General features: G+C 36.0%; 1 protein-coding gene across 3 annotated transcripts in view; it reads right to left on the minus strand.

Moving 5' to 3' along the window:
- The window catches only part of UCHL3 (ubiquitin C-terminal hydrolase L3), a 44081-nt gene extending 22036 nt beyond the window's left edge, over nucleotides 1–22045 (minus strand). Inside the window, exons 1-6 of one of the 3 annotated variants that reach the window (XM_027116068.1) lie at nucleotides 21923–22045; nucleotides 21796–21807; nucleotides 10615–10743; nucleotides 7622–7778; nucleotides 7188–7273; nucleotides 5302–5349 (exon numbers count right to left, since the gene is read on the minus strand). In XM_027116068.1, coding sequence (XP_026971869.1) covers nucleotides 5302–5349; nucleotides 7188–7273; nucleotides 7622–7778; nucleotides 10615–10743; nucleotides 21796–21807; nucleotides 21923–21964 — 474 coding nt within the window. In that variant the 5' untranslated portion in view covers nucleotides 21965–22045. Of the gene's footprint in view, nucleotides 1–5301; nucleotides 5350–7187; nucleotides 7274–7621; nucleotides 7779–10614; nucleotides 10744–21142; nucleotides 21270–21795; nucleotides 21808–21922 lie in introns of those variants that run through there. The other 2 variants (XM_027116070.1, XM_027116071.1) reach the window with 2 other exon arrangements.
- Nucleotides 22046–22702: the final 657 nt, after the last annotated feature.

Genomic DNA, 22702 nt, shown 5'->3' on the forward strand with positions numbered 1-22702 from the left:
CAATCAACCACATTATTTCCCTCTATCAAACAAGCCAAAATTTAAAAAGAGAATTCAACACCGGCAATGGCTATTTTTGAAGCTATCTCCATTGAAGTAAGAGATCCTCGAAGACACAAATCTTATTTATCTCTGTATATATAGTTGCTAGCACCATACCTGGCATAGTAGGTGCTCAAACAGATTACTAGGTTAATCAAATGAAAGACAGACAATAATTTCATATTATGTAACAAGAACTTGAAAAATGTTCATCCCTTTGACTCAAGGTAATTCTACCTATAGGAAATGATCTTAAAGAAAGAACCTAGAATGAATATATGAATAAACAAAGATATTCAATGAAGTTATGCATTTAACTTGAAAAACTGAAAACAATCTAAATATCAAAAGTTAAGGTTACTGGAAAGTAAATTATGGTTCATTCACATGAGAGTACAGTGCCATAAGGAATTATTTATAAAGAGGTTTTGATGAAGAAAATACTCATGATAAAATATTAAGAAAAAAATCCCACAAAAATGTTTGATTTTGACTGTTCTAAAATTAGCTAAAAAAAGATTTGAAGTTAAAAAAAACCCATAACTACTAAAAGCATTTTTTGCTACATTTTCCATACTGGCATGTTTGTTTAATACATACATAGAACAATTGTGTCAGTTTCTATTATTCTTCATTATTACTATAAATTTGTATGGAGGTTCCTGAGCAATATAATAAATTTATTCTTTTTGTAAAAAGTTAAATAAACAATAAATCATCAGGAGATCTCTACTCATATCTGGGCTGGCTCCTAAATTAATATGGGCAAATCACAAACTTTAGAAATGGCTTTTTAGATAAGTATTGATGAAGTAAAACTAGAGTCTGAAGGCAAATAAAATATTCTTTTGGATTTTTCTTTTCTTGCCTTTACGTTTGATTTGCATACTGTTTCCATTATTGTATCACTGTATTTGTTCACAATTTAAAAAAACACTTTTAATTTAATTTCCTCATATCCCATTGTTGTTCTTCTATGTTCCCAAACTTAAGTGAAACATGAAAGCAGTAACTTTCAGCATAGGTTAATGAAGCATAAGTGAGGTGGGGCTACCGTCCAAATTTCTGGATTAGCCAGAGTCGGCCAGACAATCATGGTGGGATTCAGAACATACAAGTAAACAACTACCCTTTTGCTGCATTTACGGCCAATCTTCTAAAAAGGCTACTGTGTTTTGGTGGCTCATCTTACTGATCTCTCATTTAGTCTACAAGTCTCTGCATGCAATAAGGCTCCTGCCTACTCCATTCCCATGAAAGCATTCTGACAGAGAGTATCAATGATGTCAGTTGTTATTACACTGTTATTACTGGCTCCTCTTCTTCCACCCACTCCTTTAACACCTATGTGCCCCAGGGATTCATTGTGGTTCACCACTATTCTCCCTCTGTAGAATTCTCAAGGTTCTAACTACTCTCCGACCAAATACAAAACTCCAGATATCGCCCTAGAGCTTTAGACTCCATATCCAACTTCTACACAGATGACCCATTACTCACCTTAAACTCAATGTGCTGAACACTAAACATACCATCTTTGGTGGCTCCCCATTGTTTATAAAATTCAAGCCACCCCTTGATCTGGCTTCACCCTATTGCTTCAGCTCATCCTCTGCCATTCATATTCATTTTTCTGAAAGCCTGGTAAAACAAAATCACCACCTAGTATTTACTGAGGGCCCAATAAATGCCAGGCACTATTTTAAGCACTTTATATGATTAACTCATTAATCTTCACAGCAATCCCATAAGGTAGATGCTATTCTTTTCATTTTATGCTAAGGAAAGTATCTTGCCTAAGCTACTAAATAGTAGAGTCAGTATACAAACCTACATCCTGTGCTCCTTACTTTTATACTATGCACTTTTTCATAAATGCCTATATACTGTCCAATGCCAAGCACTGTCCTGGGGATTCAAGGTAAATATGACAAAAAAGACCCACGTCCTCATGGGACTCCTATTCTATGAAATAAATGGAATAAACAAACAAAAAAACATATTGTAGATTAAAAAATGCCCGGAAGAAAATAAAAAGGGTTTTATGACAGAAAATTCACTGAGGTGGCCCTACTTAACGGTAATGAAAGAAAACCTCTCTGAAAAATGACTTTTAAGGTGAAACCTAAAGGATGAGAAGGTACCAACTATGTAAAGTGAAAGGGTATACCTGAACAAGAACTGGGCCCTTACAAAGCACAAAAATGGTACTATGGACTGAATGACATTCTCCAAATATTCATATACTGAAGCCCTAATCCCAAATGTGACTGTGTATGGAGACAGAGCGTTTAAGAAGTAATTAAGATTAAATGAGGTCATAAGGATGGGCCCTAATCCAACAGGGCTGGTGTCCTTATAAGAAGAGGAAGAGACACTAGAGACTTCTCTCTCTCTGCAAGTGCACAAAGAAGAAAAGCCATGTGAGGACACAGTGAAAAGACACCGTCTACAAGTGAGGAAGAGAGGCCTCACCAGAAACCAACCCTGATGGCACCCTGATATTGACTTCTAGCCTCCAGAACTGTGAGAAAATAAATTTCTGTTGTTTAAGTCATCCAGTTTGTGGTATTTTGCTATGGCAGCAAAACCAAACAAATACAAATGGGAAAGACTGAGGTGTGTCATAGGAACTGACAAAAAATAGTGTGCTGGAATACAGAGAGCAATGGAGATAATAATATGTCAAAGACTCTTAAGTCCACAGACGGTAGGTGAGCCAGAAATAAAGTGATCGCAAAACCTGTCCCTGGTGCAGGAGTTTTAAGGTGGTTGATACTGAATTTCGAAATGTATGGTGTGGGTTTTTGTTCTCTCAGTGACTGGGAGTCACTAACATACAGTGGCTAGAATATAATAATCTATATTCCACCCTGGAATGCACAAAACAGCCCATACAGCAAAGAGCTGAACTCGTCCCAAAATGTTAATAGTGCCCTATTGAGGAACAGTGGCTAATAGTATGTTTGGTTTACTCAGGGGACTACAGAACACCAAGATTTAGCCTTTTTTGGTAGTTTTTACACAACTAAGGTTAGTTTTGAGCTAATTCTGGTGAATTAATAATTATGTGTTGTGCCTAGGCACAAGGAATGGTGTTGGATACTCTGGGGCATACCCACAGGAATCGAACATCAATCCTAGGTCAAAGAGCCACAGTAAGGGAGATATGACAACACATTTCGGCAAATCTAAGGCACCGGTGGTCTTAAGATGCATCATTTTATGTACAACTAAAGAAGGTAATACCACCAAGTAAATTACAAAATCAACTGTAAGATATACCCTAATTTCAGAGCTGTTATGATGTTAAAAAAATATACATCTTAAATAAATGAAAAAGAATATGAAAACAAATAGCTAAAATGCAAGTAGTAGGAATCATATAAAATAAAATAGTCTACAGCGGGAAGGAGTTTAGGTCTAGAGAAGAGATGTGAACATCATCTAAAAGGAGGTATTAAAAGCCGTAATTTGGATAAAGGCCAAAAGGGAGGCAAGAGGAGGCACCATAAAGACAATTTTTTTAAGTAAACAGGTATTAAAGCATTTAACTGCTTTACTACAATTAACGGTTTTCATATTTTGCAATAATTTCATGCTGATCTTCACCATCACTGCTAATTTTTTTTTTTTTCTTTTCGGTACACGGGCCTCTCACTGTTGTGGCCTCTCCCGTTGCAGAGCACAGGCTCCGGATGTGCAGGCTCAGCGGCCATGGCTCATGGGCCCAGCCGCTCTGCGGCATGTGGGATCTTCCCAGACCAGGGCACGAACCCGTGTCCCCTGCATCAGCAGGCAGACTTTCAACCACTGCGCCACCAGGGAAGCCCATCACTGCTAATTTTAACACTACAAATTTGTAAACAAAAAAAAGCAAAACATAGTGAAGATTAAGAACATGCTCAAGATCGTAAAAAGCAATACAAAAAACAGAGCATCCCATTCATTTCCAATATGGTGTCGAAACCACTTAGACATGCCACTGTGTGTGTGTGCGTCTGTTATGTAAGCTTAGTCAAAAAGCAATGGTACACACATCTGAAAGCAGAACCTGAGAGCAACCAAGAAAGCATGATACAATTACATGGAGAATTAATGTTTAAATTCCTAAGTGGTTTTATTATAAACATTCACAGTTACCAGTCAGAGCTATGAAAAACTGCAGTTATATCATAGTATCAAATTGTTTTCTCCTTAAAAAAATTTTTTTGAAGATAGTGGGAATATTTAAGTTCAATACTTTTAAATCAGTATTTTTTCAAGTTTTTTTTTTTTTTTTTTGTGGTACTCAGGCCTCTCACTGTTGTAGCCTCTCCCGCTGCGGAGCACAGGCTCTGGACGCGCAGCCTCAGCGGCCATGGCTCATGGGTCCAGCCGCTCCGCGACACGTGGGATCTTCCCGGACCGGGGCACGAACCCGTGTCCCCTGCATTGGCAGGCGGACTCTCAACCACTGCGCCACCAGGGAAGCCCTTTTTCAAGTATTTTTAAAGCATAAAGGCAATGTCATCTTTGTACATGAAAAAGTATGGTTCCAAGTCACGCATAGGATAAGAAAGAAGAAAATCTATAATTCTCTGGTATTAACACTTAAATGTGTTATAAATACACCAAATGATTTTAATTAAACTCTATTCATTTTGACTGAAATACCTTCTGACAAAGTTCCCCCAAGAGTGGGAGGGTGAGGTTTGAGGGAAGAAAAAGGAGAAATGGAGGGAGGGAATCCCTCATGAAAAAGAGAATGAAAAAAGAGACAAGAGAAGGAGAGGAGAGGTGACCTATCTGAAGAAATAACTAGCTAACAGAGTAAAGATGGTGAAGACCATCACATTGCCCCAGAACAGATTTCCTGAGTAAAGAGAATGTTACAGCTTTTTGCTAGAAGTTGAGCATGATAAAGCCTCTTGAAAACCATACTGGCTATCTACCTTTACTACAGAGCAGGTATTTTTCTCAAAATACTTGCAAGTCAAAGGAACCTGATGGGGAACACGAAGACCACCCGTTAGCCAAAGCAAACAGCACACAATCTGCATCTGTCTAAATGATTAGACAAACTGAGATGGCTGTTATCAAAGTGCATATTAACAGTTTGTCAAAACATGTTCTTGGGCTACTTTATGACTACTTTTACGTAAGCAAATTCCCTCAAAGGAAAAAAAATCCCAATAATTTTCTAAAACTACATGTCATACAATAGAACTATGGTTAAATTTACAAGTGGCAGGAAAAGTTTTGAAAAATGTGAAATACCTCAGTCTGACCTTCATGGGCACTGGTCTCATGAGTAACTCGAATGGCCTGTAATAAGAATATAAAGTATTAACAGGAACAAATGACTATATCCAACTTTTTAAATGAAAACAACAATGCTAAATTTTAACATCTAAAGCCTTGTTAAGAAACAAATTGGAGGAGATTTTTGGAACAGTTTAACACTAAATATTTAAGAATGATTTCTGAGTAAGCAAATGAATTGCTGTGCTTTCCAACCCTCAAATCTCTGAAACCTTAGGAAACTGAGTATCTGCTTATTTGTAATTGCCAGGGGTAAGTGGGAGTCATTTACCTTATTTAATTGCTGGAACTAACATTTAACACTTTATTCAACTGAGACTAGAATAAAGTAAGCATCTCACAGATAGAGACTGAAGAAGCTTAGCTCATCTGTTTCTCCAGGTTACATGCTATTCTGCAGCTCTGGCTGTATTTATGCTTAATCATGCAGCTTCAGTCAGCACTTTAGAAATGTGGAGCAAAAGGCATGCATTTAACAGAAGCTAGAGATTTTAGGTTCCTGAACTTAAAAAAAAAAAAAAATGCTCTTATAATAGGCACTATTAACAAAGATGAAGAGAAACAGTCAAAGTAAACTACGGGTGAAAGTACCTTTATGAATGGCAATTTGGCAGTAAGTATCAAAGCTTTAAAAACATGCAAACTATTTCGTCCAGCGATTTCTCTTCAAAGAGTTTTTATATTTACATATAACTGTACATAATTATATATCACTAATGATATTTGCAAAGACTTAGCTACAATGATATACCTTGTAGTATTTTTTCAAATGGTGAAAAAAAGGGAAAAATATTAAATTTCTGACAATAATTTATTGGTTAAATAAAATACTACACTATGGAAAGCTAGGCAGCCATTAAATGATGATGTCAAATATATACTTACTGGTATGTAATATGTTTGTGATAAGTTACGTGAAAAAAGCAAGTTATAAAACAATATTACAGTGTGATCAAATTTTTGTTTTAAAATATTGTGCATACAATTATATATTCCCTATTAAAAATATAAATGGTGGCTACCTCTCATTGGTGGGATTACTGGTGACTTTTATGTTGTTCATTTTATTTTTATGTAAAATAAAGATGTTTTATGAGATCAGCAGGTTTTTTTTAAAGAAAATACAACTTAAAATAATCAAAGTACATTAGAATGCTAAAACAACATAATCAAGTCAATGGATTTATTGGGCACAAACTCTGCCTAACACATTGTTCTAGCCAAATAATTTGTACACTATACTGTTTCTAATTTCAAAGAACTTACAATCTACTTAATGTCATTAAAAGGTAAAAAGCCTTCAAAAGAAAAATAGATTTCAAATAGAATAAAATGTAAATACCAATCTAAATTCTATGAAAAGGTACAATCATTTAAAACGTCTTAGACTATGTGGCCTGTGTCCTCACACATGCAAAAATATTACACTGATAAAATAGCTAGAGAATATTCTAACATCTACCTTTAAACCTTTGTTTTTTCCATTGGTCTTCAGCCTTGTTCCAAATTCCCAGTGAAAGACACACAGGGTATTGCCAAGCATATATTTATTATAGGGAGGGAATGGTAAGGAACAGTCAATCATAAGATATTTTATAAATTGTTAAATCAAATTGCCTTTTTTCTCTCATTCAGCTCTGGACATAGAAAAGAAGTGGCAATTTATCAACATTTATGGATATTTCAGATAATGTTACAAAAGTACAAAAGGCCTGTTTTAATGGATACAACAAAAATCCATAATTGCATAATATACGGTTTCAAGACAAACCCCCCAAAGGAATCTACAATCCCAGAGAATTTTGCCCACACATGAGATCAAGACAGAAAAAGGTACCGACGTCATAGTTCTCCAGGTATCTGGCTCGTTCTTCAGGGCTCATTGATGCAGACTCCTCCAGGAATTTTTTCAAGGTTGATCCAGATTCTGAGAATATTAAAGATGATAAAATTGAAAAGGCTTGCTATCTCAAAAAGACTGAGATATGAAAATACTAGAAGCATGCTAACTATTTCTCAGGTAAAACCCTTTTACTGGTAAGTTAGGAATATAAGAATATTGGGATAAATGATAGGGCTTAAGCTATTTGTTTGTTAAACCTGGGGAGTATTAATATTTCCCCTAACAGTATATACATTCCCATTATAAAAGAAAGAAGGGAGGAAAAGCTTTATTTGATACTTTGAAAGAAAGAACTAGAACACCACCTACTGCTCAGCAAGTTAACTTATAACTTAAGCAGGGGGAAGATAGCAGTAATGAAAAATTACTTACCAAAGTGCATCTTGTCTTTATTGTTGGCAATAGCATGGATTAGTCCAATTGTTCCACAGGCATTGCTGATGGTTTGCTTCATGAAATATACTGATGATGTAACATCTTGTCCCTGAGATTTTATTTTTTCCTCTTCTTCTGTTCTGAATATTTCATACTATCAAAAAAAAATTAGTAGCCTACATGTGAAAATAATATATTAAAAAGGACTTAAATATAAATATGGAAAAACTCTAAATATACATCAATGGGGATTTGGTTAACATGGCATATGTGAATGCAATACTATAAAACATTTTAAAAAGAATAAAATAGATTTACATATTCTGACTTAGAAATCTGTCCATGATTATAGAGTGGTTACAGGCCAGTATATATTAATATGATTCTCATTTATGTTTTAAAAATATTTACTTTATATATGCATTGAAAAGTGTTAAAGGATATAGAAAAACTTAACAGATAAGAGATAAGAGATAAGAGATCTAGGATAAGAGATTACTAGAGGAGTTTTACTTTCTATTTTTCACATTTCTATACTGTTACATCATATTATATTAACAAAATTCACACTATATTTATAAGTATATGGTATTCATAACATTCACCATTATCTATAACAACTGATTGTAAAAACAATATGGTACAATAATGTCAAAAGTGTGGGCTCTACATCTGATTGCCTTAACCCACAACCTGGCTCTGCCATTATTAGCTGCCATTATTAGCAACTCCAACAAGTTACTTAATGTCTCTGTGCCTCATTTTTCCAATTGTAAAAAGCGTTAAAAATAATGAGGTTAAAAAATGGGTGGGGAGAGAAATTAACACAACATTGTAAATCAACTATACCTGAATAAAATAAATATTTAAAAAATTGAGTGAGGATGGGGACTTCACTGGTGGTCCAGTGGGTAAGACTCCGTGCTCCCAATGCAAGGGGCCCAGGTTCGATCCCTGGTCAAGGAACTAGATCCCGCATGCCACAACTAAGAGCCTATGCGGCCAAAATAAATAAATTATTTTAAATAAATTTAAAAACAAAACTGAGGAGAAGGAAGAGAGTAGGAAGATGATTTTATTGTTTTGTTTATTGTTTTCCTATAATTTTCAGATTCCAATAGAGTAGGGAGCCCTACTACAGCCCACAGGCTACAGGCCAAACCTGGCCCACTGCCTGGTTTTGTAAGTAAAGTTTTATTTTTGTATTGTCTATGGCTGTTTTCATACTAAAAGGCAAAGTTGAATAGTTATAATAGAGACTATCAGGCCTGCAAAGTTGAAAATATTTACTAGCTGACCCTTCACAGAAAAACTCTGCTGACCCCTGTGATAAAAGAAACAAATGATGTCTATTTAAAACCCATAATTAAGGAACTGCTTTTAACAACAAACGTACCTGTGCCTGAAAAAATAATTTTTATAAATGTGCTCCTAAATCAAATTTTTATTTTTTTAATTTTTTTACTATTTTTTATTAGAGTATAGTTGATTTACAATGTTGTGTTAGTTTCTGCTGTACAGCAAAGTGAACCAGTTATACATATACATATATCCAAAATCAAATTTGTAAATATTTTCAGAATAAATTCTGAACCATTAATTCATTCATATAAGTTCAACTGATAAAAACTGAAAAGTTCAATACAGTAAGGTCTTGGGCTGAAATGTTTTGTACAGTCCTAGAGTTTAGTTTGTTATTGTTGTTGCTTAACATCAATGTTCCTTGGTGACAAAGCAAAAGAGTTTGAAGTTATCAAAAACTTACCATAAAGTTATCAAAAAGTTTGATAACTTCTCAAGATTTAAGGTTTAGAAAAAAAATCCTAAAATGATTCAGAGCAAGTACAGGAAAAAGGAAAGTGACTGTGTTTTCACTGTGGTCTGCCATAATTAAAGACAACAAAAATATCAGAGAGAGATAAATTAATAGCGTAAAGCACATTTAAAACACTGTAACTGACTTTATTTAAAAGATAATGATGTACCCATAACAATTCTTTTGCTATTAGTATGCTGAAGCCATTCACAACTACATAATCAGTTTCTAAATTAGAACTTAGAAGATTGAAACACTTCATATTTCCTAAACCATCCACTACATATCCTTTGATTTTTATTATGTCACTTATGAGCTGAAATAGGGACCGACCAAATTGTAAGAGATATCAGAAAGTGGCAGATGCCACTATATTTTCTACTTATATAAGTATAAATACTCATTCCTCACATCTTCCCATTTACTTCACTTTTTACAATGTTGAATTCATCCTATTATTTCTAAGTTTAAAAATAAAAATCAGAAAGATATAGACTCAAAACTGTTTTAAAATGGCTCCATAATGCACATAGCTATAAGATATCATTCTAGAAGGCCTGAAATATGGAGATTTGAACTTAGATACAGAGAGCTAAGAATAGCTGTTTATAATCCCCAACATATCCTAAATCTGCCAATTAAATTGTATTTAAGCTTAACGATTCTCACCCAAATCAAGTTTATTCTGAAAATAATGTAACCCATGTCATTAGTTACATCTACCTCCTTAAAACAAAGATTTCTTTACGTATATATTGAAAACATTTACATATTTTATATATTAAAATTTTGAATATTCTTTATTCATATATTTTCTAAGACAGATTTAAGAATATCCTAGTACTTAACAGTTCTAAAGTATACACATCAAATTGTGATTAAATGTCACATCAAAACAGTTGAGGCAAACTAACCATATTTTATAAAAAAAAAAAAAACTACCAGAGTTTAAAAGACTCAGGGCTTCTCTGTCAATCTACAAATCAAAATCTAAATACATCTCTTTAATAAAACTAGATTTTTAGGATGTCCCCACTGTCTAGATTTCCTCATTTTATGCAAGAAGGGAGTCATCTGTTCTTAATTCATAGGTTTAATTCAACAGCATAGGTTTAATTCAACATTGAAAGAGAATTCTGCATTTACTGGAAACTATATCTTACTTAACAATTACCTTTTCTGTAATAGGGAAGAGAAGCAACACTGCACACACTGGTCTTGGTACCATGCTAAGTAGTTCAGGATCCATTCCATATACATCAACAAACTGCCAGTTAGGATGCAGACCTAATTGTTTGAGAAACTGGTAAAAAGGGGAAACAACTAGTTTAGTGTTAACAGGGAAATAATGTGTATATACTGTATATCTGATACATAAAAGGGAATGGAAGGTACAAATACTACTGATGTTCAATAAGAATGAAGTCAAGCAGGTTTTCCATGAATAAGGTAGGAAGAGATAGCAATTTATTTATATCAGTTAACAAACATTTAAAATTTACAACATATTAAGCAAAACTCCGTTTTTCAAAATCCATTACTTTGGGATTGAACATAATAAGTGAGGACTTCACCGAACACATACAAGTGGCTTGGTTGGTATCTTAAACTCATTCCCAACATTGGATTTTTAAGGAAATGCATCTAAGTTCTAGTACATAAAGAATTATTTTGGTAGTAAATCAGCATAGTCTATCCTAATTATCAAAAATGATGACTGAGGTTTAAAGATAGATGATAGGTCGATATCACAAGTTTTATCAATGAACAAAGAGTGTATAAGGCCAAAAAAGTCCAAGCAACTTGTGGGAACACCAGGAAATGCTTGATATAAAAAGTAACCTGGGACTTCCCTGGTGGTCCAGCGGGTAAGACTCTGCGCTCCCAATGCAGGGGGCCCGGTTCAATTCCTGATCAGGGAACTAGATCCCGCACGCATGCCGCAACTAAGAGTCCACATGCCGCAGCTAAGTCCAGGTGCAGCCAAAATAAATAAATAAATATATAATAAATAAATATTAAAAAAATAATTATATAAAAAATAAAGTAACCTGCTGGCTTCCTGACTTTCAGTACACAATGAAACCTACTCAGCTTCACTGTCTCCCCTACAACTAGCAAAAAAAAAAACTGTAACAAAAGAGCAGTGGTTTTTTCAAACTCTTAAGAATTCATAGGGAAATAAAATATCAGACCCTAATCTATTGCAGAGAGAAAAGGAAAAAAGAACATAATAATAAGAATGATGTCAATTTCACAATAAACTCAATAAATGCCTGTACTGAAGGAAATTGATGGTTTTAAAAAGTTCACCATCACAAAATAAATTTTACATGATAGAAATAATAAAGGAGTAGAGGAAACAAAAAACATACTAAAAATGCATCATTATACCTTACTTTGAGAATACATTACAGTATCTACTGGTCTAACATTATCTTTAAGTTGTTTTTTTGTTTTTGTTGTTTGGGTTTTTTTTGTTTGTTTTTTTGTGGTACGCGGGCCTCTCACTGTTGCGGCCTCTCCCGTTGCGGAGCACAGGCTCCGGACGCGCAGGCTCAGCGGCCATGGCTCACGGGCCCAGCCGCTCCGCGGCATGTGGGATCCTCCCGGACCGGGGCACGAACCCGTGTCCCCTGCATCGGCAGGCGGACTCTCAACCACCGCGCCACCAGGGAAGCTCCAACATTAACTGAGATTTAAAAATAAAAAGGTGCCTTGGGTATTTCTCCCTGAAGAACGATCACACATACTTAGATCATCAAATGAGATCTTGCAAAACCAATGGAAGCCATGCCCTATTACATAAACAGTGTTATTCATCTCACAGTCAGGTTCTACAAGACAAGACATTCCTGATTAAAGGACCACTCTCCACATCCCTCCAATTCTCTGCCTGTAGAAAAAACGCTACTTACTGATAGTATGGTTGGTCAAAAATAAGGTCTTAGATACATTTAATAAGAAATACTCTGAATTAAAAAACTTATCTTGGCAGAATGTGCTCAACATCCATAGATTCATCAAGTCACATGCTCTGCAACAGTCTGGGGCCACAGAAATCAATGGCCCTCTCTAGTTAATACCTATTCTTCATCTGATTCCTATTAATGATTCCAGACTTTAATAAAGTTCAATGAAGTATTCCAAACTACTTCCCTCTCCCTTCTCCACTTTCTCTGAAATTCTTAGTCTATGCCCTCCTCAATATTCAATTCTATCTAGAAACTAAAAAAGGACTAAAACTGACTGCAAAGCCAAAGGAAGGAACTGTGTCTTATTCATCTTTTTAATCCCACTGCCTAGCACTGTACTGGCCAAACCATAGACACTCAAGTTCTATTTGCTGAACTTGCAAGAAATTTGTTGAATTTGTTAAAGATTGTATCTCTATCTTAATAGATAATCTAGCCATCTGTATGTCTACACATGTCTGTTAAGCTATGTTTATAATGAATATTTTACATATACTTTTTATTTGTGCCAAGTTAAAGAGGTAGGAAAGATACATTTGGCTTCTAATCTAAAACCAGGCATTTATCAGCTCCAAATACTCCAAATACTACCTGCACAGGACTGACAGCTCTAAAAGGCATACTGTCAAGGAAAAGTATCATAAACCCTGATAAAAGAATTTAAATATATTTGTTAATATTATGTACCCCCAATAGCCATATTGCTATAAAGTTATAAAACAAGAGGTACATGTAACAGAGTAATTTTTACATCTGTGCTGCAAACTGAAAGTAACAGTTAAACATCTTAGTGAAAAAACAGTCTGGAGAAAATTGGCAAATTACCTTGAAGTTGTAAACTTGTTCCAATTATCAGCCAAAGCTAAAGAGTATAAAAATTACCAAGCTCCAAAGGCAGCAGTTGTAGCAAGAGTGATTAGTATCAAACTGAGGACACATCAATGATTAAATAGAAGATTAAATTAAATATAAAAAAATGATTAAAATTTAACTGGAATCATACTTTTCCTCAACTTTTTACTCATATAGCCAATCAAATAAGATTGATAAAAAGACATTCAATTTAACTAATATCTATTAAGTACATCGATGCAACCTCTGACTCCAGATTGTTATGGGTCAGACTCACACAGGAAGTCATCATATGCATAGAAAGAATAAAAGAGGCTATGCCTAGTAACTACCTCTGGGCTTCGGAGAAAAGGTGAGGAAGAAAGTCTCCGACTTTTACCTCTCACTTTTTTTTAAATAACGAAGGTATCCTACTTTTATAATTAAAGGAAAAAGAAGAACCTACGTGCATTTGTGATGATCATAGTCAAATAGAGAAAGGTTAAAAAGAAATTCTCTAAAATATTAAATATTAATAGTAGTTAGCTTGGATGGTATGGAACTCAACTTTTTATCTCCCAGTGTTTTTAAAAAGTGTTATTTTTACAATAGATGTAGTTTCAAAGATAACAAATCTACAGAACTGATATGCATGTACTTTCTTTAAATTTACAAAATTGGGATAAAACATAATGCGTTTTAAAACTATTCCCAAAAAAAATCTCTCCAGCTTACAAAGAAAAGTATTCTATATAGTATAGGCACTTGCAAAGCCATCTGTACACAATTAGAAGCATGCTGTTTGCATCAAATATAATAAAGGGATTTATAACCTTTAATATCTGTCTTCAGGCTTTTTTAAACATTGGGTAATAAAATAACAAAAAATTCTGACTGACTAGCTCACTAAATTTTTATAATGCCACACTAACGTTTGGCCTATCAAGAAAAACAATTAGTAAATTAGAATATGTGCCCAAAGAAGATCCTTGGTTAACTTATCCTTTTCAATGGTCCAAAGAGAAAATTTCCACCAGATATAGAATATTTTAATTTATTTGTAAATATTTAAAAATAGTATCTTGTATCAGAAACTATGCTAGGAACTTTAATGCACTTCACCTTTACTGCAAAGGAGGTTTTATTATTACATCCTTTCACCAATGAGAAAACTGAGCCTGGGAGGTTCTGTGACTCTTCAAGGTCATGCTGCCAGAACCCACATGCCAAGCTCTGGATGTTCTGGTGCTTATTTACTTGTCTCTCACTGCTTAAAGTACCTTTCTGTACTTTGTTCTCTAATTTTAGCCACAACGAACTCTTCAAGTTCTCAAAGGGTTGATAACCATCCCTTACCTTGCTTTTGCACACAAACTGGACTTATATCTGAAAAACTGTTAGCCTCTCCCCCTCATTTTTAAAAATTTATTTATTTATTTATTTTTGGTTGTGTTGGGTCTTCGTTTCTATGCGAGGGCTTTCTCCAGTTGTGGCAAGCGGGGGCCACTCTTCATTGCGGTGCGCGGGCCTCTCACTATCGCGGCCTCTCTTGTTGCGGAGCACAGGCTCCAGACATGCACGCTCAGTAGTTGTGGCTCAGGGGCCTTGTTGATCCGCGGCATGTGGGATCTTCCCAGACCAGGGCTCGAACCTGTGTCCCCTGCATTAGCAGGCAGACTCTCAACCACTGTGGCACCAGGGAAGCCCTCCCCCTCATTTTTAATGAATTCCTCCTCATTCTTTAGGTGATAGTCAAGTAACAAAAACTCTGATTACATAAATATATAAAAACAAAAGAAAAATTAAATCTACCTTCCTTTCAAATTTGTTCTTAAGTCACTTGCTCTGGTCTTTAATGGCCAGCTCAGGACAGCAATAGATTCTGCCTTGTTACTAATTTACTAATGATTTGGGTTATGACAGAAATTATACTTATCTAGTAATTGCTTGATATCACTACTAGTAAAAGTATACTAGTAGTAACTGCTAGATGCAGAACTAGGAAAATAACTAATAGTTAAATGAGAAAACAATGGTTTTTAAAGTCTGGAAACCAGCCAAATGAATTTTAATAGCTATTTAGTAAACAAACAAAAATGAAATTACTTAAGTACAGAATGGGGAAATACTAAAAACATTTTATGTAGGAACCAAGAAAAAAAGGAGTTTACTTTACTGCAGGCTCAATATGGACTACACAATTGTCAACGTAAGTGATGCAATGCTGATCTGCTTTAAAAGTTGTATTACTCGGGATAATTTAGTAACACACTATTTCAACACAGATTATTCAGAGTGGAATATGATATCAGCTCTGGTAGGCCTATTTTATGAAGGATGACAACAAATAATCAGGCTCAAAGAAAGGTCACCAGGAATGATAAGGTTTTGGAAGACATCACAGCTGGAGAATCTGGGCATGTTCGAAGAAAACTTAAATTATTATAATCCTTTTCCCCCAATATTTCTAGTAATATCATGAAGAAGCGATTAGATTTACTCTGTATGGTTTCAATGGGAGGATGACAGACAACTGGAGGAAGTTACAGGAAAGCAGATTTTGTTTCAATATAAAGAAATATAATTCTTCTAATTATACATTATTCTCATGATGATAAAAAACTAAATCACTTTATGAGATAGAATACTGCTCACTGAAGTATTCAAGCAAAAGATTCATGACATTAAAGATAATTTTAAGAAAGATTTTCTGGAGCATGAAAGGAGCTATATAAAATTTATTCATTCTTCCATTCAATAACTATTTGTTGAGAGCCCCCTATGGGCCAGGCACCATTCTAAGTACTTCAGACTTGTCCTTGTTCTCACAGAACTTACATTCTAGTGGTATGATACACACAATAAACAAGTAAACACATAAACAAGATGATTTCACAAGGTGGTTAAGTATTATGAAAAAAAGAAAACAAGACATGATGTCAGTGTAGATTCAGGGCCAGTGGTGGGAAAAGGAAGGAACATGACCTGCATAATGAGGAAAGACTCACTGAGGAGAGGACTTTAAGTTAAGACACAAATGACAAGAACCAGCCATGAAACAACCCAGATCAGAATGATTCAAGCAAAGGATGAGCTAGTACAAAGACTGAAGCAGGAACAGGACGGGCATTCAAAGACTGCAGCCCAGCAAAAGTGGGAGGCAGGCAGTACCTCCCCATCAGGCCATAGTAAGCAGCTTGAAGTGCATTCTAAGGACAAGCAATGGAAGGCTGTTTTGTGTTTTGAGTGTTTTAAGCAGGGAAACACAGACGTGATTTGCATTTTTATAAAATCTCCTTGGGTGTATATTGAGAATATATTTTAGGGAGGTAAAGGGAGAAGCAGCAAAACTAGTTAGGAAGCTACTGCAGTTGTCCAAACAAATGATGACGGTGGCTTGGTACGTAGTGGTAGAAATGAACAGAATGGCCAGGTTTGGGATGGATTCTGAAAGAAGAGTCTACCAGAGTTGCGGATCATTGGATCTGAGAGGTTAGGTCAAGAAAAATATTAAAAACAGTAAACTTCACAGAGTGCATGCTTTGTTCTATACATTGCCATACATAATTTACATGCAGCAATTTATTTCATCCTTACAACAATTTTACAGGATTAGGAGGGGTTATAAGAAACTAAGAAACTGAGGTACAAAGAGGCTAGGTAACTGCCTATAGTCTCAGAGCAGAGATTCAAACCCAAGAAATTAAATCAGTACAAGAATGGCCTCTCCAAACTAGCATAGTTGTGAAGAATTAATGACATTGACTTGGGCACTGTATAAATGGTGGTACCCTTAAAAGACTGGGGAAGTGGATTTGCAGGAGAAATGAGAGGATGTAAAGCCAGATTTCTTTTTCAGCCATGTTAAATTTGAGATATCTATAAGACATCCAAATGAGATATACTGTAAAAGCGGTAGCTGAATATAGTAGTTTCCAATTCTGTAGAGAAGTCAGGACTTGGAGGAACACAGGATCTGTCACACAGAATAGGTGACAACTGACAGTACTAGTGCTATACAACAGAAAATATAAAAAGATTAGCAGTGTAGGACAAAGTTCTGAGGAACTCCTTAGTAATTGGAAGGGAAATGATCCAGCAAAGGCAAATCTAAGAAGCAGTCAGAGAAATAGGAGGAAAACCAGAATTATCACAGCAGCCAAGAAAAGATGTTTCAAGAGGGATGGAGTGGGCTACTCTACCAAATGTTGCTGAGAGATCAAGAAAATGGTGACAGAAAAGTGAACGCTGGATCTGGCCAAGTCGTGATTAATAAACTTGAGAAAAGTAGTTACTGTGAAATGGTAAGGATAGAAGCAAACTAGATGGGAGAGAATACAGGGGAAAAAAACGCTGATGAGAAAGTAGCAAGAGCGTCTATGGACAATGCTTTGTGAAAATTTACAAAGAAGGGAAACAGAGAGGAGGTAGTAGAGGAGGTCAGGGTAACAAGGGTGTTTTTCCCAAGATGAGAAACACTAACTAATGAATATTTGTATGTTCATGGCAATAATTTAGCAGATGACTTCTAAATCTTTTTCCAACACTAAGCAACTAAATACAACAATTACATTAAGTAAATTTCTTTTCCTTCAGCCAGAAAATATTTTGCCTATTCAATAAAATCCACAATTAGGAATATTTCTAGGGAATTTCCACATCAGAAATGGGTGGTTCTAAAACGCAATATTTAAAATTACATAATGTGGCTGTGCAATACTCAAATCACAAAACATAATCAAGATGATTATTATGATTATTAGTGTGGTCATAAAAAGAAATTCTATGATTGCCCACATCACAAAATGTTCTTTTAAAAAAAAGTTATAATTCCTGATGCTTAATTACCTGTAACTTTCCATCAGCTACAAGCTGCTATTACCCCTTAAATGCATATGTAAATAAAATGGAGCTTCAATTTTTTAAATAATTTTTTCTATCATTTAACTGATTTTATTCTAGGTAAGTCCTACCTATAGCAAGACAAAATATCCTGAGAAGGCAGTGACAGCATATAAACCAACAAAAGAAATCACTACTTACTACATCTACTGAGACATATGGTTACTAGTTAACGTCTAACAGTTACTAACAACCTTCATATAGTAGACATGTGTTAATCATTCTTATACCAATTAGGCATTGTTAGAGCACTAAACAGTGTTTGCTCACACTGAGTATAATGACACATGCAAGCAACAAATGGTAACAGAGTGAAATCAAGATAAGTAAAAGGCCTATGATTCCATTCAATTGAGGAAAGAAGAAAAGGTGGGGATGGATATTGTTGTTGGGATTAATCTGTGGCTTAATTTATAAATTTTCCAAATTCTGAGTGAGTTAATTAAATTTCCATTCATTTTCGATCCTCAGTTCTGCCACTAACATAAAGAGAATAAAGAAACAACTACAAAAATTTTGGTTACACTGATTACTTCTTAGATACTTGTCCATTCTCCCACTAAATGTACATTACTTCTTTAAAAAATAAATTTAAAGGGGTGGGATAGGGAGGGTGGGAGGGAGGGAGACACAAGAGGGAAGAGATATGGGGATATATGTATATGTATAGCTGACTCACTTTGTTATAAAGCAGAAACTAACACGAAAAAAATTTTTTTAATTAAAGAAAATAAATTTAAAACAAACTTAACCACACCAAAGCATGCCAGAAATAGTGTACAATCATATACTAATAATATCTTTTCTCTGTTTATGTCACCACAGAATGGCCTCCTGTGACCATCCAACCTAGTATGTTTTCCCTGATGGTCTTCATCACTGTACCATTAATTTTCTCCACTGCACTTATAATAATTGCTAACTATTTGTTTGCTTACTTGTTTATTGTCTGTCTTCCCAATGGACTGAAAAGCAGAAAACCATAAATGTTTTCATCACCAAATATAACCAGCTCCTGCACAGATATCTGGTATTCCAAAAGGTGCCCCTCAAATATTATTTAATTGATGTGAATAAGTGAATGTGTTTTATAGTCTACCAAGATTACTCAGGAACAAAGGTTTCCAATTAGAACATAGGTTTAGAATATAGGTTTCCAATTATATAAGCTTACATCTTATTAAAAATAATAATGGTATCATCTAAAAATTATTGTTATTTTTTAGTCTGTTGATACAGTTAATTACACTGATTGACTTTAGAATAGTGAACCAGCTTTGCAATAACAGAAGAAACGGCTCTTCATCAAGATACACTATCCTTTTTATATACTGCTGCATTCTCTTTGCAAATATTTTGTAGAGGATTTTTACATCCATGTTCATGAGGGAGAGTCTGCAGTTTTTCTTATTACAGCTTGTCTGGTAATGCTGGCCATAAAATGAGTTGAGAAGTGCCCCCCTCTTCTATGTTTATGTGGGATTAGTATTATTTCTTCCTTAAATGATCATTTCAAGAGATATAGGAAAGTCATTTAAGAAAATTCAACAGTGATCCATGATAAAAACTCTCAGCAAACTCAGAAAAGAAGGGAACTTCCTTAACCTGATAAAAAAGCATCTACCAAAACCCTACACCTAACATATCTAATGATCAAAAATCAAATGTTTTCCCTCTAAGTTCCAGAACAAGACAAGGATGTCCTCTCTCTCTCCATCCTACTCAATTTTGTATTAAAGGTCCTAACTAGTTCAACAAGAAAAATAAATAAAAAGCATACAGACTGAAAAGGGAAAAATAACACAGTCTAACCACAGAGAATATGACTGTCTGTATAGAAAATCCCAAAGCATCTACCAAAAAAAGCCACTAGAGTAAGTGAATTTAGCACAGCAGCAGGACAAAGTTAACATGTAAAAATAAATTATACTTCTATACATAGCAATGGACAACTAGAAAATGAAATTTTAAAACACCATCATTTACAATAGCACCAAAAATCATTAAATACTTAGGTATAAACAAACAAAAAAATGTGCAAGATCGACATGCTAAAACGACAGACCACTGTTGAAAGAAATCAAAGACCCAGGTAAATGATGAGAGGTACCAGCTTCATGGATTGCAAGACTCAATACTGTTATGATGTTAATTTTCCCCAAAATATATCTATAGGCCTAGTCATCAAAATCATACCAAAATTTTTTGTGTAAGTTGACAAGCTGATTCTAAAATTTATATCGAAAGGCAAAGAAACTAAAACAGCCTAAACAATTTTGAAAAGGAATGAAGTTTGAGAATTCATACTATTTAATTTCAAGACCACAGTAATATAACTACAGTAATCAAAACAAACACATAGATCAATAGAATAGAACAGAGCCCAGATATACGGTAAATTGATTTTTAACCAAAGTTATAAAAATATCTGGAATTAGGTCTGAGAGAAATATGCTTCCTTCCTAGGGCACTAAATCAGAAGTTGTAAATACTGACTTCTTCAGAAGGAAAATTTTTTTCTTTACAAAGCTGTCAAAATGTTTTAGGCAAAAAAATGAACAACAAATGTCAAAGAGGGTAAAACAAAAGAAAATTAATATTGATAGGAAATGCCACCTTAATAACATGAAAGATATATGCTGTGTTCCAAGCTTTGTTCATTACTAAATTACTAGATTACTAAAGAGACAAGAATTAAGGCAGTAATAATCATTTCAATAGCATGTAATAAACCCGAATAAAAAAATAGTTTGCTGACAACATTAAAATAAAGCACTTCTATCTGCTTTCTTTATATAAGGAATTTTCTACAAGCTTTCAAAACCGAAAACCAATGAAGTACAGGATGAATCATTATTCCTTGGTGATGAGAAGGAAGATTATTGTGGGGGGGAGAAGTATGATAAACTAAGAGGGCAGTAAAAAGTAAACTTGCTGTTGAGAATGAAAAACAGGAGAAGACAAAATACACCTGAGCAAATAAAAAGTTTATACCTGGTAGCACTTATTGTCCTTTCGATCGAGAGGCTGCGAGATGTTCCCTCTTCCTTCCCCATCCCGAACCTCCAACACCCAAACGAACTTAAAGGGTTGTAGCTGGCAAAGGATGACGTGGGAATTGAGCTTTCCTATGGTATAAAAGCAACTAAATTCCACTTTTAAGAAACTGGAAGAGAAAGGGGGCGTGGCGGAGAAGAGAAGTGACTTGATCGGGCGAAAGAAGATGACTGGAAGATGATTTCATGGTGCAAGTGGCGGATGAGATTACAAGGACTGAGTGGGAGCCTTTACAAAGCTTGGAGTCAGGTGCTGCAGGCAAATTAGTCACCTAGAAGGTACAGGGCTGGGACAATCATGGATTCGGCACTAGCAGGAGGCAAAACGAAGAGAGAAGAGGAACTGGAATACAGGGTGAACGTCCCTCAAAACCTCTGACCCAAAAAACCCAGGAAACGCTGATGACGGGGAATGGGACCAGAGACAGCTGGGAGCATCTCCAGGACCCAGGTGGAAGGGAAGCGGCCGCAAACAGGGCACGCCCGTCTGAAGGTGAGCAAGAAGGACCCTCACGGAGTTAAATCCCAGACTCCTGGGGAGTGCAGGGGTGTAGGCGGCCAGGGTCCCAAGCGACAAGACACCTCACTCACCTGGTTGGTGACCTGAAAACGAAACAGAGAACACCATTTAGCGACAAACTGCCCGGGACTAGAGGCGGCAGCCCGGTGCCCTCCGCCCCCGCCCGCGGCCTCAAGCCAAGACCCGAGCCACGCTCACCTCAGGATTGGCCTCCAGCGGCAGCCAGCGTTGACTCTCCATGGCCACTCCGCCCGGCCCTTCTCCAGCTCTGACAGCCGCCGCCGCTTCCGCCCCCTTGCTCCTGACCTGGACCCGTCCAACCCTGCGCCCCGAGGGAGTGGTGCCGAGAGACTTAGAAAAGTCTAACAACACTCTAGCTCCTTTATCGCTCGCTACAGAACCACAAGTCAAGGTTTCCACTTTAAATTAAGATACAATCGGAGAGGAAAAGAATAGGAGCCAGCTTCCTATTGCAGAAGGGAAAAGAATCTCAGCTCTCTCCCCTCGCGCTTGGACTCTTCCGAACCGACGGGACTGCTCCAGTGCCACGCATGCGCCAAGCGGGGGTCTGGGACCGCGTGCTCTAGGGCGCCCTCCCATGCCTGTATCATCAGCCGGAGACGCTAGGGGGCGCGCCGCTGAGTCCTGTTCGTCGAGGGAGGGACCTGGGCGCTGCCAGTCAGGAGGCCCCACACCCAGAGGACGCCAGTCGTGCTCAGAAGCTCCTTTGCCAGGGTGCAGAAGTGATATGTCGGCCTTGTCTGCTGTTACAGAGTGGGGAACATTTCTATATACCTACACAGTTCCGTGTAGAAAAAATGTCAAGTACCTGTTATGAGTCAGACGCTGTAACTAAGAGTTGGGTACACAAAGCTAAGCTTACAGTAGGGTAGAAGAGGTGGACAAAAGAACGAAGAATCACAATGAAGTGTGATACACGTGTGATAGTGGTAGCATGAGGTTGGTGAAACTACACAA

The sequence above is a fragment of the Aethalodelphis obliquidens genome, unplaced genomic scaffold (genome assembly GCF_003676395.1).
Source record: "Aethalodelphis obliquidens isolate GAN/ISIS:26980383/991018 unplaced genomic scaffold, ASM367639v1 scaffold15, whole genome shotgun sequence".
NCBI lineage: Eukaryota > Metazoa > Chordata > Mammalia > Artiodactyla > Delphinidae > Aethalodelphis > Aethalodelphis obliquidens.